Raw genomic sequence first — 17,933 nt, 5'->3', positions numbered from 1 at the left:
CCCGGGAGCAGCTGCTGCCTCTTTCTTCCTCAAAGGTAAATTTGGGGGCTTTAGGGAAAGAGGAACCTGTTTGGCCACTGTGAGAACAGGATATTGGACCAGAAGGGTCACTGGTCTGTGCTTAGGTGAGCAAGTTCGGTACTCCTGTAAGTGACCTTGAACCTTTAGCTAGTCTAATGGAGCACTTGCAAAACCTTAGCCTCCTTTGGGGGTGAACCATGTGATGCTTGTACACATGTAGAGATCACAACTCCAGTCACCAAGGAAGCAAAAAGTGTGGTGTGAAGTGTTGTGCTGTGAGATTTGCATTATCCCTTCCACCCGCTTGGAAATGGCTGTAGAGTATGTTGGGAAGTGCAACAGCACATTCTTTTTGGAGCTTCACGGTTAATTCTGTTATCTATTAACCAAGAAGGGTGGTGGTGGTGAAGGTGTTGCTTAACAACCAGGAAGAGTGACCTGATGCTTGTTGAGGTAGCATGTGCCCTGATTGGCTGTGTAGTTTTGAGGGAGTTTTTCCTCTCTATGTTTGGTTGAATGTCACCTCTCTATTTATTTCTCCTCAGTGTTTTTGTTCAATTTCATCAGTAAAGTGTTACCAGGACTTCTTTTCTCTCTGGACTCTTGTGTTTGCATTCTTTAAGCGACTTCGCTAACAGAGTGAAGGAAGGAAGATGCCCAGTAGTCAGGGATCTGCATTTGTTGGTGGAATGCCACCTTGTTTTATAGTGCTTAATAAAAAGAATTCTTCGCACACTATGTTTTTTTTTTAATAAAAAAGTATAATACATGAATTACCTTGTGGCAAGGATGCAGCCTGCGGTTTTGCAGCTCTGTGTAAGCTGCTCAGACATCCTGTTCATGTGGTCCCTTATATTAAAATGTGGTTGCTGAGCACATTTTTGTTTACACTTGAGTTTCTGGACAATATCCCAGAATCCACCAAGCAGTCCTGGAGATCATATTTGGTACTTCCACTCAGGTGTTCATGCTTACTCATTTTCCTTTAAAAAAAAAAAGGCATCGACTGAGATAATGGTGCAGTACTGAGTATGTGTGACTGAGAAAACAGGGTGACATAATTTGAACAAGTGAACATTGCTTTGTAATACCTTTTTCCTGTGAAACATTTGGAAAAGACCTACTATATGTTCTAAGAGACCTACATTGGCTCCAAATATGTTTCCAAACACAATTCACAGTGTTGGTGCTGACCTTTAAAGCCCTAAATGGCTCGGCCCAGTATCCCTGAAAGAGTGTCTCCACCTCCATCGTTCAGCCCAGACACTGAGGTCCAGCTCCGAGGCGCACTGCAAGAAGCGAGGTTACAGGGAACCAGGCAGAGGGCCTTCTTGGTAGTGGCGCCCTCCCATCAGATGTCAAGGAAATAAATAACTACCTACCTAACTTTTAGAAAACATCTGAAGGTAGCCCTGTTTAGGGAAGTTTTTAATGTTTGGTCTTTTATTGTGTTTTTAATATTCTGTTGGGATATAAATAAATTATTATTATTATTATTATTATTATTATTATTATTATTATTATTATGGTGCATGGAAGTGTTTCTCTGTGTTGGTGGGGGAGCCATGATGGATTGTGGGAAGGGCATTTGGAGGAGGACTGAGGGCAGATCATCCTATGGTAAACACGAAGGGAAGTGGCTCTTAGGTTGCCTCTAGACTGTCAGTATTTTGCAGGAGGGATGGAAACGCATACCAGAACTTTATAAGTTTGTGTAATAAAAGTGAAACTAAGAGCTCTTGTAGCCCTGGCACTTTTGTGGTTAGAAAAAACTACAGGAAATGCACTGAAAACTGGGAAGAATGAATAATGAACAGGAAGACGTGTAAACATTGCAGGAAGTAGTTCAGGAGGAATGCTCATTGTCATATAACCGCTCCATAAAAAAACTGAAACATATTCTCAGTGAAGGCTGGGTATAGTCTTAACATCCGTGAAAGATTTGTGCGGCAAATTGGGATGAAAGCTCATTAAACAGGTTGTCTGTGGGAAGCCCCCCTCCCGAACGCAGTGCAACAGCTTTCAAACCTGGACTCGCCTAGAATAACAGTGGACGTCATTGGTGGCAACTTAATAAGCGAGCCCCGTTTGGAAGGCTAGCTTCCTTAAAAAGGCCCCTTAACCATGGCTGCTGGGGCTGCTTTTGGGGGGCATTTGCAGTTTTTTGTGGGTTTGTTGCTGATTGCTGAGAGCCAACAGTTCTGTATGTTGCCTGAACCAGAATCTGTGGTACTCAGATGGTAATAATGCAGAAACATTGGTGGAGCCTAGCAGAAGCAACTAGTAAAGTGTTTCAGTATAAATCACGCCTAATGATCCATTGTTGCATCAGTGACACCTTCCGGAATACACTTGCAAAAAAAACAAAAAAACAACAACAACACACTCACCGCCCCCAGTCTGAAGGGTTTACTGTCTGAAAGTGAGTTTTGGAAGCTTTGTCTGAAATTAGTTCCATCCTTCTCCTCCACGTTCTTAAGTCTGTGTGGCATTCAAAATGCAAGCCGAGGTTGAGGGCTGTGCAGCGCCACCTGGTGCCCGCTGCAGGACGCACACACCAACTTCTGATCTTGGTTTCGGTCCCGAAGTTTCCCTTTTCTTTGTTAGCGCTAATGGGGACTTTGAAGGAACAAAAGAAGCTGGTTTCTCCCAGCTTTTGCAGAAGTGGCCCTCTAATTGAAATACTAGTAAACCATGTTTCCGTTTTGATCAAGACACTGCTTTCAAAATAATTGCCATTGCTCCAGCTAAGGTTGCTGTAAACAGAAGGCACTAGCTCTCTTACTCAAGCTCAACATCAAAAAAACTAAGATCATGGCCACTGGTCCCATCACCTCCTGGCAAATAGAAGGGGAAGAAATGGAGGCAGTGAGAGATTTCACTTTCTTGGGTTCCATGATCACTGCAGATGGTGACAGCAGTCACGAAATTAGAAGACGCCTGCTTCTTGGGAGAAAAGCAATGACAAACCTAGACAGCATCTTAAAAAGCAAAGACATCACCTTGCCGACAAAGGTCCGTATAGTTAAAGCTATGGTTTTCCCAGTAGTAATGTACGGAAGTGAGAGCTGGACCATAAAGAAGGCTGATCGCCGTAGAATTGATGCTTTTGAATTATGGTGCTGGAGGAGACTCTTGAGAGTCCCGTGGACTGCAAGAAGATCAAACCTATCCATTCTCAAAGAAATCAGCCCTGAGTACTCACTAGAAGGACAGATCCTGAAGTTGAGGCTCCAGTACTTTGGCCACCTCATGAGAAGAGAAGACTCCCTGGAAAAGACCCTGATGTTGGGAAAGATGGAGGGCACAAGGAGAAGGGGACGACAGAGGATGAGATGGTTGGACAGTGTTCTTGAAGCTACTAACATGAGTTTGGCCAAACTGCGAGAGGCAGTGAAGGATAGGCGTGCCTGGCGTACTCTGGTCCATGGGGTCACGAAGAGTCGGACACGACTGAACGACTGAACAACAAAAAGCCAGCTTCAAATAGGGATGCGGGTGGCGCTGTGGTCTAAACCACAGAGCCTAGGGCTTGCTGATCAGAAAGTCGGTGGTTTGAATCCCCGTGACGGGGTGAGCTCCCGTCGCTCGATCCCTGCTCCTACCAACCTAGCAGTTTGAAAGCACGTCAAAGTACAAGGAGATAAATAGGTACCACTCTGGTGGGAAGGTAAACGGTGTTTCTGTGCACTGCTCCAATTCGCCAGAAGTGACTTAGTCATGCTGGCCACATGACCTGGAAGCTGTATGCTGGCTCCCTTGGCCAATAAAGTGAGATGAGCGCTGCAACCCCAGAGTCGTTTGTGACTGGACCTAACGGTCAGGGGTCCCTTTACCTTTACCTTTAAGCCAGCTTCAAATGAACACTCTCCCTCCTTTTGCTGCTTCCTAGAGCAAAGTGTGGTTTGCTGGGACCCACAACATAATGTTACATATATCCTTAGTCTCTAACAGGAGTGCTCGTTTACAGATGTCACTCTGAGATGGGATTGGCTAAACTGTGGCCCTCCAATTTTTGTTGGACTCCAGATCCCATCAGCCGCAGCCAGCATGGCCAGTGGTCATGAATGATGAGAGTTGTATTCCAGCAACATATGCAGGGCCACAGGTTAGTCATCTCTGATGGCAATGATTATTCAGGGGCCCTCTGCATGATACAAATCTCATTTTCAACCAAATAAATAGACACAGGGGTTGTACATTTCAAACAGCAGTTTGGTTTTGACACGACACACTACAGAGGGTCTTGAATCTGAGGAATACGGTATCTGCCGGTGTTTCTTACCATCAACACAGGATCGATAAGAAACTAAGATTTAGTTTTCTGTCTTGGAGCCTCTTCATATCCTTTAGAGTCCTTGGGTGAGGACCCTCAGACCTAGGGACTGAATGAGCCTCCCCCCCCCCACTCTGGCCTCCATTTGGCACTTGGGACTTCACCTCAGGCCACACCGCGATCTCCTTGGGTACTTCGGCCTGGAAGAAATGTGTCCTTAAACTGCGATAATGTCTGTTGTGTGTCTGGCTGGAGGGATGGTGTGTAGGAATCTTCAGACTTTGGTATGGCTGACTTGCAGCCTGCTGCACAAAGGTAAACGTCACCTCTATTGCTGCACCCCCCCCTTTTACCTCTGCACCTCCTGTGTGCAACTGGTGTAGCGCCCCCCCCCCCGATGACTGCTCATGAAGGGGGATGACCCTCAGGCTTACAAAGTTTACCCCCACCTTTGTGTTAGGGACTCAAGGAAGCCTCTTATTCTTTCTCAAGTTTTCATATTTCTTTTCTAAGCATAACTTAATGTTCCATGGTTTCTGGAGAGTCTGTCCTCACAGGGATGTTGTCCACTGTGTGTGTGTGTGTGTGTGTGTGTGTGTGTGTACTTCTGCATCCCTCAGGATTCACCTAATGTCACTTCTTGTTTCTAGTAGCTTAGCTTTTTGCGCCAATCCTGTTGGCACACAGTGTTTGCTATCAGAAAGATTGATGATTTACTTACAAACTCTAATTTAAAGAGGGTCCATGGATACGAAGAATGCGGTCCTGCCTCCTGCTCCCAATCTCTCAGTTGCAGTCGGAAGAGCCAGTCTTACATTTGCACGGTGCTGCTCCTCGTCTGTTGAAGAGTTAAGAGTTACATCTGCACTGACCCGTGCACCCGGTCTGAAATATTTGCCATTGGGATACTTCAGCAGCTGCTCAGAAAGCTGAAACGCACCACCGGGCCCTGCTGTGTCTTTTGGCAAATGGCTTTAACGGGATTAGGCGGAGAGTCGGCTAGCACTAGCTCTGCAATCTTGGCCTTGGACTTTGGATCTGGAAAATAATTCAAGGAGCAAGAATGTTAAGGGATGTGTTTTGAAGTTTTCATGGAAAACACTTTTATCCTGTAGGGAGATGGAGCCAGGGCTCTTCAGATTTTTACCCTAGCTGTGGTCAGCTCTTTAGGTGTTGAGGGTTCACCTGGATTTCTTGGTTCAGTGGATCAGTGTCCTTGTTGGCAGCATCTACTGCTCTATAGGTATTCAGCAGGAAGGCTCTTAAGGCTGCTTTAACACATTGACCTGGTTCACATGTAACCCTAAACTATGGCTGAGCATTACATAGAATCATAGAGTTGCATGAACCTTGGGGCTTGCACGTTCCTCCCCGCTTCCGTGGCATGGCTTCATGATCAAATGTTTTTGCCTCTGTTTTCAACTAACACATTAGGTACAAATACGGACATACTATTGTTAGTCTTAACTATGGTTTCGGGCAGTGGTTTTCAACCAGTGTGCTGTGGCACCCTGGGGTGCCTTGAATGATGCTCAGGGGTGTGGCGGGCAACACTGGCCTCTGTCCTGCCCTCCCTGCTCTGATCCCTCTTGCATCTCTGCCTCCCAAAGACTTGCACAGCTGTTTGTTGCAGCAGCCCCGGCTACAAATTCGCCAGGCGAATGGTGCCTCTGGGGATCATAGAGTCATAGAGTTGGAAGAGACCACAAGGGCCATCCAGTCCAACCCCCTGCCAAGCATGCTGGTTGCCAGGAGCTGAGGCGGCCTCAGAGTAAGCAAGAAAATGGGCGAGGGAGCCCAGCCAGCCAGTTCGCCAGCCCTTGCTGTTGGGAATGGACTAGTCCCAAGCCCCTCTGGGGCAGTGTAAGGAAGCACCTCTCTTTTTTGGGGGGGCAGTTCAGAGACTTGGGGCAGCGGCAGTGGCTGCCTGGAGGACTCTCAAGGAGAGGGGAGAGGAGAGGAGGCTGAGGGAACACTCCACAAGGGAGGGTGTTTGAAAAAGGGTGAGAGGCTGCCAGCTCTACAGGCAAGGGGTGACATAAATGGGCTCTTGAGCCCCACAGGGGTGCCGCAGAAAGAATGTGGTTGGTCAAGGGAGCCGTGGACTTAAAAAGGTTGAAAACCTCTGGCTTAGGGCAAGAAACCAAGTTTTGATCATGGTTTATGATCCTTACTTTGTTTTCTCTAAACCAGCTTCCCCCAAATGTTGATGGTCCTCCAAATGTTTTAGTACTACATCTCCTATCAGCCACAGCCAGAATAGCCATTGTTAACAGATTATGGGAGCTGTAGTCTAAAACATCTGGAGGGCACCAGGTTGGGAAAGACTGTAACAAACTATAGGTACTACTAACTACAGTTCTCTGTCCAAATGAAACAAGTGACTGTCAAAGACTGTAAAAGAAGTTTCCAATTGTCTCATGGCTGCATTGGGGCCGGAGAGCAGGAAAGGGGGCCATAGTCATTCTAAATGGCCTATTCCTGCTAATTAGTGCTTTAGCGTTACATCTAAACAGACAGGCTACTGCTTACTCATCATATTCAAATACGTTTGTTAATGTGAACAGCCTATACACCTGAAACTAATATGCTCAAATGGCCCTTGGTCTTAATATTTGGAACCGTGGAACCATTATTGGTTTGTAAGCGATGCGGATTTTATTTTTAAAAAAACGGCACTGGAAAGTTCAGTATGAAATTTTAAAGCTTAGGAAAATGAAAATATCTTTATGTCTTCTTTATGTGGTGTTCTCCCCGCATGTTGTGAAAATACTTGCAGCAGATATATACCCTTCTTACACTAGGCAAGTAACTTGAAATGCCTCAACTCCAACAGGCAATTTTCCATTCCATTTATTTCTGGAATTTTTCCCTTGGAGGCATTTATCTGCTGAAGCCGGCATATGACATATGTCTCCTTCTCCGAGTGCTTGACCCAGGTCACTGTTTTTACTGGGGGCTATTTTGTTGTTGCACAAGCAGGTATCTCTTGAGCTTCAGAGACAGGCTTACGTTATGAACCCCAACCACCTGCAGCTCTGCAAAGCCCATGCATTCCTAGGCAGTTTTCCAGGTGTTGTTCTCTGGGTAAATGAGCAAAGACAAAAGTTGGGGGCTGGGTGATGGAAGGGTTTGCATCAGGGCCAGGCAACTTGTGTTGCTGCACAAACAGCTCCCATCATCCCTGATCATTGGCCATATTGATTTGGGCTGGAGGGGGGAGTCTAACATCTGGAGAGCCACAGGTGTCCGTTCCTTGGTTGGTTTACATAGTTGGTCGCAAGGAACTCGGGATGACGTGGGGATCATTCCGCCACAGCGACAGAACACCTGCCATGCAAATAGAAGTTCTCAAGTTCAATCCCCAGGTAGCAGGTAATGCTGGGAATGTGTCTGAACATGGAACACTGGAGGGCAGCTGCCAGTCAGAGCATACAACACTGAGCTCAGTGGGCAAATGGTATCATCTAGCATAAGGCTATGTTCCTATGTTCTTATGCTCATAACAACCCTGAGAGGTAGATTCGTATGAGAGAGAGTGGCTGGGGGAAGGTGAGCCAGCGAAGTTCATGAGTGTGAATTTGGGCCCAGATCTCTCCAGTTAAAGTCCAGCAAATATAGACTAGGGGTCTTGGTATTAGCTCACATGACTACACCGGCGACTGCCAAGCTTATCTCCCCCCCCCCACCCCCAACCCTGGAGATCTGTCTTATTTCATCCATCACTACCCGGAAGATGAATTTTTAAAGACTCCTTTCTTCACCTTTCCCATATGATTTGCTCATTTTTCCTGGCTTCTTTCCACGTGGAGCAGGGCGGGGGGAAGTATATCCTTTGGGTTGTAAGTTTGCAATTGGAGGCTGCCTCTTTTTAAAGCTCATACCGCTTTTGTAACCTGTATAAATAAACAAGAGCCTGGGGGTTGTTGGGTGGTAATTTTGCCATGCCAATGGTCTATTGTTACTTTATTTTACTGCATTGGTTTCGAAAAATGAATAGTCTGCTTAACCAGAAAAATCTCTCTTAAGTGGTGTACAAAATAAAATAATGTACTATATATTTTTGAATGTTGTTGTTCACCATGATGGCTCCTGAGATCAAGGGACAAGTTTTCGTCTGTTTGGATGCAATTGGCTCCCATTTTTGAATCAAGATGGCAAGCTGAGGTTTTCAAAATAGCACAAATTTTAACCCCTGGTTTCAAAATGGCACTGATTTTGTGTGTGTGTGTGTGTGTGTGTGTGTGTGATCTTTTAAAATTCCCGAGCAATTGGTGTGAGTTTGCTAGTATTAAGGCAGCTGCATTTCCCTGCATTGCAGGGGGTTGGACGAGATGATCCTTGGGGATCCCTTCCAACTCTAGAGTTCTATGATTCTATGAATAAAACACAGATAAAATCAGCAAACCTTCTTAAACCCCACAGAGCTACAGTTCGTAACTCCCTGTGAAAGGTAAAGGTAAAGTACACCTGGATGGTTAAGTCCAGTCAAAGGCGACTATCGGGTGTGGTTCTCATCTCACTTTTCAGGCCGAGGGAGCTGTCGCTTGTCCACAGACAGGTTTCCAGGTCATGCGGACAGCATGACTGAAACGCTTCTGGTGCAATGGAACGGCGTGACGGAAACCAGAGCGCTCGGAAACACCATTTATCTTCCCGCCGCAGGGGTATCTATTTATCTACTTGCACTGGCATGCTTTTGAACTGCTAGGTTTGCAGGAGCTGGGACAGAGCAATGGGAGCTTACCCCATTGTGTGGATTCGAACCGTCGACCTGATCGGCAAGCCCAAGAGGCTCAGTGCTTTAGACCACAGCACCCCCCTCAGCACCCTTAACAAACTACACTTCCCATAATTCTTTGTGGGGAAGCCACAGGTGTTTAAATTGGTGTCACAGTGCGTTACATGTATGGTGTGAATGTGGCCCTCATCCAAGAATGCAACCTGCACATTAACTCCAGGAGACATATTGGATTTTTTTTTTTTTGGAAAAAAATGTGGAACAACTAGACATGTTCATGGGTCTGTGTTATTCTTGCATATCTAATCTAACTCCCAGGCAGAGACCTTTAACAAAGTGTTAGATGTCCCCCTGGCTAACGCCTGCTCACAAAGGGAGCTGATGAAAGGTGTCAGCTCTGTTTTGTGGGCATCCACTTTGGGAAATCGTCCTTGACCATCTGCGATACGGTTTGGTGGCCAGTCCTGCTACGAAGGGATTGATGCAAACTGTCACCAGAGGCTTTGCTTGCTTAGTATTAACAATCCTCTGCTAGTGTGGAGAATGGATGTGTTATGAGCAAGTGTTGACTGTTAGTTTTTCATTCCGTTTGGCACGCTGTTTTTTTAATTTTGCAAAGAATTGCTGCCCTTCAGTTAAAAAGAAAACAAAAGCCATTGTGTTGACGTCTGGATTTCATTAGATTGTAGGTTTAGAGTAGGTGGAAGCGCCATCCCTATCTTGCGATAGCTGCGACACCGTGGTTTGCAAATGCACTTGCCGGCGACGAGCAAATCGTTGGCTCTGAAGGAAAACCTGCCCTTCTTTTTCTTATTTGGAGGAAAAGGGGGACACTACCCAGGGCCACATTAAGAAGTGCAGGGTGGGTCACTCTTGCCCTCAGTGTGAAAAAAGTTAGCCATTCCTTCCCTAAGTGAATTGAGACAAATTCTGTGTGCATTCCTCACCATTGGAGGCAGTGTGCCTCTGAACATCAATTGCTCAGGTCCTGCTTTTCAGCTTCCCACAGGCATCTGTTTGGCCACTGTGAGAACACGATGCTGGACTAGATGGTCTGATCCTGCAAGGCTCCTCTTATGTTCTTAAGTCTTCCCATGGAGAAGGCTGATGTAGGACATAGCAAACTGCCTTATGCTAAGCCAGACCATTGCTCAGGATTTCCTCTAGGTACCTGTTGCTGGAGGTCACGAGCAGAGAGAGGGCTGCTGTGATCAGGTCCTGCTTTCGGCCTGGAGTCCAGTTGACCACTGGGAGAAGAAGATGCTGGACTTTTGGCCTGATCCAGCAGGGCTTTTCCTACAAAACGCTGCAGCCTGGCTCTCTTGACCATTGCTGCTCGCTGCCTTTTGGCTGTGGGACTGTTGGCGTAGCTTTCCCCCACTTTTTGTAGCTAAAAATGGATTGGGCTGTGAAGACGCAGCTACTTCCAGGTACACGTCTCTGAAAGTTTCCTGACTTGAAAGTAAAGGTGACCTTTGTGTGTGTGTGTGTGTGTGTGTTTGTGTGCGTGCGCGTGTGGTGGAGTTAAATGGCATGTTTTCGTTGGCAGCGGGGTACCAAGCCAGGTAAACATTAGTCAGTCAAAGCTAGGTACGAAATTAAGTTATACTTTTGTTTGCCGGCCTGTGCCAGAGGCTCTCTTTTGATCTTGGGAGACTTTTCTCCAAATGGGGTTTGGCTGCCCAGCTTGGCTGCTTCAAATGAACCGGGGTTATAATAACCACCTTGTGTGGTAGTGATCTCAAGCAGATGACATTATTTGGGTAATAATAAATGAGGAAAGGTAAACATGCATGAGTTAAAACGTCTCTCTCTGGGTTGAGGGCAGCAGTGCTTTTGGAAACAGATTGCCTTCCTAGGTTACAGGAATTCATCTGCGCTTTGCTTTAGCTCCAGAGTTGTTTAAAACCATGAACCTTACACCACAAATTGTGAATTTATATTACTGACAGGGTTTATTATGTGTGTGGGAGGGAAACATATTTCTGGACCCAGTTTTACTAAAGAAAAGAAAAGAAAAGAATAGAAAAAGAACGGTTGGTGGTAATTTTTCCTTAGTATTCTCAGCTGGAAAACATGCACTAAGTATCTCATCTGTACCAGACCCCTTTCCGTAAGGAATTTAGGGCACTGTGTGGATTTCTTCCCTTGGCAATCCTATTAGGTAGACTAGACTGAGAGCAGGCCCCAGGTCACCTGCTGAGCTTTGTAACTGGGCACCTGAATTCTTGGTCTTGGAGTTCCAGGTCTGATTTTTTTTTAAAAAAAAATCACGCTTCCTTTATCTTATTGGCGATTAGGAGGTGTGAGAGTATTCCTCAGTTCCTACTGGCAGCTTGATCTTGGTCGGAGCAGCTGAATGGACTTTGCTCTCCCCACAGAAAGGAGTAAATTATTGCTTCTCTTTGGTTGCGTCTTTGTGTATTCTTTTTTATTATAAAAAACCCCCAACACATTTTATTTTAATTGTGCTTCTTGGGAAAGGGAAAGGAGGTTGTTAGGCTGTATCTTTACCCTAGACCTTTGGATAGATGAAGTATTTATTGGATTAGGGTCTGGGAGACCAGGGTTCGAATCCCCACCCTGAGCCATGAAGCTCGCAGTCAGCTTCTCTCACAAGGCTGTGAGCCATAAATGCAAAAAACAAATTCCAGAAATATTAAATCCTTCTGCTCTTTTTCTCCTTTTAGGGTGACTGCATAATCACCGTATTGCTTACTGAGGATGACAAAGCTGGAAGCGATGATGTAGTTTTCTACCTTGTGTTTACTGGATCCGCCGTTCAGCACTGTACGAGCACTAGGAAGCTTGATTCAGGGACATTGGAGACCATTGCTCCTGGTAAGTTTTTTTTAAAAAACAAAAACAAAAAATATCACCTGCAAATCTACCATCATAAGCCAGGGGTGAGCGAGGGAACCTGTTTTTCGTCTTCCCCTCTGGACAGCCTTCCAAGGGGGCCCTGTGGCAGTTTGTGAGCAGCACCAGAGGGGGTCTTTAGATTTGTACAGTAGGCTAGTCTCTCTCTATACACACACACCCCTTTATCCTCCTCCCTGACAAGCAAGAGGCATTATCAGGATTCAAGGACACATTCCAGCCGGGCGAAATGATGTTTAGCTGGGGACCATCAACTGTGGTTTAGATAGATGGGGTGAAGCGATGGAGCAGTGTCTCCGCGCTCTCCCAACCATTTAACCATGGCTAAGCAAGTGTCCCCTGGTGTGTCTGTGGTTGCTTAGCCCAAGGAACAGGCTGTGTGGACAGCTGCACCCTTGCACCCTTCTTAACTTAGTTGCCTATGAAGATCTGTGGCTTTGTTTAAAAAATGGCATGCTTTCTACCTTCTCATTCAATTAGGTTAGTAAATATAAATATGTTAATTTTGCTATTTTTGCCCAGGGCGCAACCCACTCTCAATTTCTTGTGAGTTTTCAAATGTTTGCTGTAAAAATCATTCTCTTCCCTGCTTCCTTTTATGAAATAATCTTTGTCCTGGGAGACCACAAGAGTAAACAAGTTGTGTAAGAGATGGTCACTTGAAAGCAACAGTCATGTGGCCTTGGTTTTTCTTTTTTTAAAAATACCCTTTTGTATGAAACATAGCATCATTTCCCCACCCCAAAGGCAAAAAAGAGCGCCATGAAGCCCTGTTGAGCAATAATTTTTCTTAGAAGGCCCCTTAAGGGGGCTGACCATTAACTTTTATTGCATACAGTGGCATTAAAGGAAAGAAAGAAAGAAAGAAAGAAAGAAAGAAAGAAAGAAAAGAAAAGTAAAGAAAAGAAAAGAAAGGCACATGAGAACAAATGGGTCTTTGACATTTGAAGGCTTGTACTGAAGAGATGCGGGTGGCGCTGTGGGTTAAACCACAGAGCCTAGGGCTTGTTGATCAAAAGGTTGGCGGTTCGAATCCCCACAACGGGGTGAGCTCCTGTTGCTCGGTCCTTGCTCCTGCCAATCTAGCAGTTCGAAAGCACATCAAAGTGCAAGTAGATAAATAGGTACCACTCCGGCGGGAAGGTAAATGGCGTTTCCGTGCACTGCTCTGGTTCACCAGAAGCGGCTTAGTCATGCTGTCCCACGTGACCCGGAAGCTGTACGCCGGCTCCCTCGGCCAGTAAAGCGAGATGAGCGGCGCAGCCCTAGAGTCGTCCGCGACTAGACCTAATGGTCAGGGGTCCCTTTACCTTTACTGAAGAGATAGTTCATGGGGTTGCATCAAATTTAGTGTTAAGGTAAAGTCACTTAGTGGTACTTGTTCTGCTGGTGAAATGTTTTCCTCTAGCAGAATGTTGTTGCACAAGAGAATGCAAAGGTTGCTGGTGACTTCGATGGACAATGAATTGCACAGTGTTGCACACAGAAAATGTTGGGTGCAGCCCATTGGAGGGGGAGTTCTATAATTATGGGAGCCAGCACAGGGAAGGCCCTATCTTTTGTGCCCACCAATCTAATTGGCTGTCTTGGCGAGCACTCAGTAGTTGGTTTTAATAAACTGACAGGATTATTTGGGCAAAGGCAGTCCTTTAGGCAACCCAGTTCCAAGCCATTTAGGGCTTTAGAATTTAACATCAGCAACTTGAATTGGGCCCAGAAACACATAGTTAACCAGTCCAGTTGGAGCAATATGTGCATGTGGAGTCCAAGGCGGAACTCTAATGAGGCTGGATTTAGCTTGGGATCTACCACTTGCTTACCCCCTACAGTAAAGTCAAGAAACCATAGCTTTTCTGGTAAATGTTTGGGACAGGATTTCCCATTTTTGCAGTCTTATTGAATAAAATAATTTTGTTGTTTGCATTTTGTTTTCTGACATTTAACTGATTTTTAGCTCTTTTGTGTTTTATGCTGTCGTAAGTTGCTTTCAGGCATCTCTTTTACATTAAGTGGCCATAAATGCAGCTTAATAAGTTAAATTTTCTCCCTTTTCAGGTCCTAAACTACTTTTAGTGTGGTGCACATACACACAAGGGTGCTTTTTAGAGATGCCTAATCTAGTTTAATGCGCTTTTTGAAATTTGCACCCCCAGATTTCAGTCCTGGTGAGCTGCTGTCCGCGGTTGCCTGCAGAGGCAATGCTATCCTGCCTTTTCTATGGAAACCTAAAAATAGCTGCTGGAGCCGAACGCCCATTGTTTGTTCTGTGAGATCCGAGTCCTCAAAATAGGAGCTCTTGGATGGGTTGGCTTCCACTCCTGGCTGGACAGGCCATGAAGTCATGCGCTGAGCTTGGCTTCCAGCTGCCACTTGTTTAGCTACAGCAGTGTTTCTGTCTCCATGCAGCTTGATGATAAAGGAGCCTGCTTGGATGGCTACCACCCTTTCGGAAAACGGCTGACCGTGATGCGAGCCAAAATGCTGAACTGTAGACTGCACCACTTTTTGCTGTTTGCCTGTCTAGACTTTTGTTGCCTTCCCTATCTCAAAAGATACGGTAGGCCAATGGGTTCAAACACTCAAAACTGGCCACAGAATTGAGGTCCGTTTCACACTAAGGCCCTATCTGCACTTTGCATTTAAAGCAAAATCATGCCTCTTTAAAGAGTCCCAAAGAATTCTGCGAAGTGTAGTTTAAGAGTACTGAGAAGGGGCATAGACCAGAGACAGTGGGGGGGGGGCATGGTCTTCTGAAATTAATTCATGTGTAAAACTCAGCCCAACTGTGTGTATATGGAGGGCATTGTGGTGAGCCCCTTCTCTTTTGCACAGCACAGGAGAACAGGAGCTCATCCCTGCTGCGCAAATGCAAAAAGCAGCAAGCAGTGTCATGGTGTTTTATTGATTGCTAATCCTATTCAGAGTAGACCCAGTTAAATCGTTAGTCACTTACAAAAATTTCAGTTGGTCTGTTCTGAAAAGGACTAGCATTGGCTGCTACCCGTGGTTTTTCCAAGTGCCGGACAGTGTCGCAATGCTGACAGGCATGGGATGTCCAGAGTGAGGGAATTAACTATTTATTGTCAAAAGTACATTTACAAGTTAGGGAAAGGCATGGAAAATAGGGAAACTTGGAGGGTCTGTCATATTGGAGGCCACCTATCTATCTATCATCTATCTATCATCTGTCTATCTACAGTGGGGCCTCTGGTTGCGGTTGGAATCCATTCCGGAGCTCCAGCTGGATCCCGAGGTTTCCGCAACTGGAGGGACCTCTTCTGCACATGCGCTCGCAGAGAAACACTTCTGAGTTTGCCGCTTTTGCAACCCAAAGTTTACGTTACCCAAGGGTAAAGTAAGCCAAGGTGCTACTGTATTTTGTTCTACCTTTGTCCTTTGAAATTACAATGCAAACAAACAAACAAACAATAAAATGCATGCACCACACAACACTAAATTCCATGTAAGAGCAGCCATGACGGAGATGGGAAAATAAATATGGGAGGAGAATCTGCAGCTTGCTGCGAAATCATTGGTTTAGCTTCTCTGCCCAGTGGCAGCAGGGTTGCATTTTGTTTGGAGGAGAGCTCTGGAAGTGCAGGAGACCTAATGCTAAGGGTTTAATTTAAACATTTCCCATATTTGGGTGGGGTGGAGGGTTGTGCAGTTTTCAACAAGTTGGTTTTGGTTCTGCATTCGACTACATTTGTAGTGCAAAGCCTTAGCAAGGCCTATTTTGTGTTCGTAATTCTTTTCTCTTTTCGGCTATTGCAGAAACTAGGCAGACAATTTCAAGTGACAGGTTTGAGGGCCTCCTGGTGTCGCTTGCTCATTATGGAATAGCTCCCCTGATCTTTTGAACTTATTGCCAAAGTCAAAAACTTATCTCCCCCCCCACCCCTGCCCCCCCAAACTTGGCCTCAAATCTTTGTCAGTTGTAAGTGAAAAGGGGGGGGGGGGGCATCAAAGCACTTGAAAGGGACTGAACATGTTGCCCTCGAGGAACACATTAAACTCCTTTGCTGTAGCCGGATATGCGTTTGATCTGATCAAATCCAATTTGTCACCTCGTCCAAGTCTCTGAAAGCTGGGGTTTTTCAGATGCTGCTTAGTTCTGCATCCCCTCCCAGAATTTCACTGGTGAAAATAGGCAGAGGTATGTGTGTGTATGCGTGACCCTTGTTACAGCCTAATTCACTACCTGAGTCCATGCCCCTGCACTTAATAATACTTATTCACACATAACTGGAAGCTAAAATATGGTTTGGTGCACAGTGAGAAAGTTATGGCTGCTTTCCTGCCCTTCCTCCATGCCATATTAACTAGAACTAAGCCATGGTTTGGATTAGCATTGTGACCAAACCTGGGTTCATGGTTTGTCTGGCTCCAGACCTTTCACAAGCTGTAACCAGTGTTTTTTCCCTTGGCTTTTTATTGCTTATGGTTTCTTTTTTATGGGGGGGGGGGAAATAAGCCACAGTTCTGGGTTTAGATGTAAGCAGCCAAACTATGGCTTAGCTCCCAATAGTGCAGGAGCGAAGCAGCTGAGTTTTTCTCCCTAGGTTAAAGAAATAAATGCAGTCAGTGCTGTAAAGAACAACCCCAGCTGTTTCCTTTTCCTTGCTCGTGAAGTCACAATTATTTAAAACTTCCTAGTCTGCTTGAGCCTGTAATTTCAGCTTTGTTGGTGATGGTGGGGTTTTTTTTTTCTCTTCAACTGGGAGCAAAGTTCCTCTCTGTACTGCTGGAAAAGGAACGTTCCCGCCTGCCACTGTCCAAGCGAGCCAGTTGTAAATTTCAAGCTTGTTTCTGGGCGGTGGCAAGGGGGCGATGAGGGATCCGACTCCATTTATGCAATTAAAAACAAAGAGAAAAGGAGGATAAGAGTTGATTCACACAGTCAGAGACTGAGGTAATGGGGCAGAGCAACTTTTCCAGTAATTAGTGAATGGTCTCTGCTGTTCTGGCACAAGGAGCTGTGACGTCAGTGCAGCAGTGGGGCGCGGGAAAGAGGGAGGGTACAGAGCCTGCAGAGGACATAAGTCACCAACCTGGCTATTAAAGGGGGCTGGGCTGGCAATCATGGAACAATGGCTGTGCTGAAAATATGAAACTTCCACCTCTCAGCGTGTTGTTTGAAGTTCGTCACGCGTTTCCTGGGTCTGCACAACTTGCTTGGTCGGTTAAATTCAAAGACGTGCCCCAAACACACTCTTTCTTCCCCACCTCTTTCCCCCTTCAAGTACTTAGGCTCATAAATTCATATTTATTATCTGTTTATTGCATGTAGTTGGTTAGAGCACAGTGCTGATAATACCAAGGTTGCAGGTTCAATCCCCGTATGGGACAGCTGCATATCAGTGGGGGAGCAAGGTCAGGTGGTACCTGGTGCAGAAAATTTCTTGTCAAACCCCCCCCCCCACTTTGGGAAAAAATTTTTTTTTGTCCTGCAACAGTGGTTTGACTTTATTTCATTTTGGGGGGAGCCAAAGTTGTCAAGCTTTTCTGGGGGAGATGGCGATGAGGAATTAGCCGGCCACCATACAGCTAAGGGAGAGCCGGCGGGCGGACCATTTCAGCAGCAGGAAGCCTGCACGCTCCAAAGCAACAGCGTCTCTTACAGCCATTGACTGCTGCAGCTAGGTTTACCTCCAAGCAGGAGCTGGGCGCTAAAGCAATGGCTTCTGCCCTACTTCTGGGTTTGCAGAGAGGTCGGGGAGGCGGGCCAAATGGAGCTGCAAAGTTTTTTGAAAGCGCCTCGCCAAGGATCGCATTGGCGAGGCGCACATGGCCTCGCTGGTGCTTCTCCAGCACCGTGGCCAGAGGAGGGGGTGGTGGCATGATCACGGTGCATGTCAGCCAGGGTGGAGGAGTAAGGGGGGCAGCAATTGAAATCTACACACACACACACACGCCAAAAGAGAGAGAATAAAATGATGTGTGGCGATGTTGGGCTCTAATCTGCATGCCACCCTTTCGCTCTTCATCCGCCTCCCTCATCTCCTTTTGGGGAGA

General features: G+C 46.0%; 1 protein-coding gene across 2 annotated transcripts in view; it reads left to right on the top strand.

The window, feature by feature from the left end:
* LOC117056443 (A-kinase anchor protein 13-like) overlaps nucleotides 1-17,933 on the top strand; it is a 108,433-nt gene that overhangs the window by 70,451 nt on the left and 20,049 nt on the right. For both annotated transcript variants that reach the window (XM_033166809.1, XM_033166808.1), the window contains one exon: nucleotides 11,729-11,879. In XM_033166809.1, coding sequence (XP_033022700.1) covers nucleotides 11,729-11,879 — 151 coding nt within the window. The remainder of the gene's footprint in view (nucleotides 1-11,728; nucleotides 11,880-17,933) is intronic.

The sequence above is a fragment of the Lacerta agilis genome, chromosome 13, assembly GCF_009819535.1.
Source record: "Lacerta agilis isolate rLacAgi1 chromosome 13, rLacAgi1.pri, whole genome shotgun sequence".
Lineage (NCBI taxonomy): Eukaryota > Metazoa > Chordata > Lepidosauria > Squamata > Lacertidae > Lacerta > Lacerta agilis.
The sequence above is the reverse complement of the archived record's forward strand: the minus strand, read 5'-3'. Positions and strand labels throughout refer to the sequence as shown.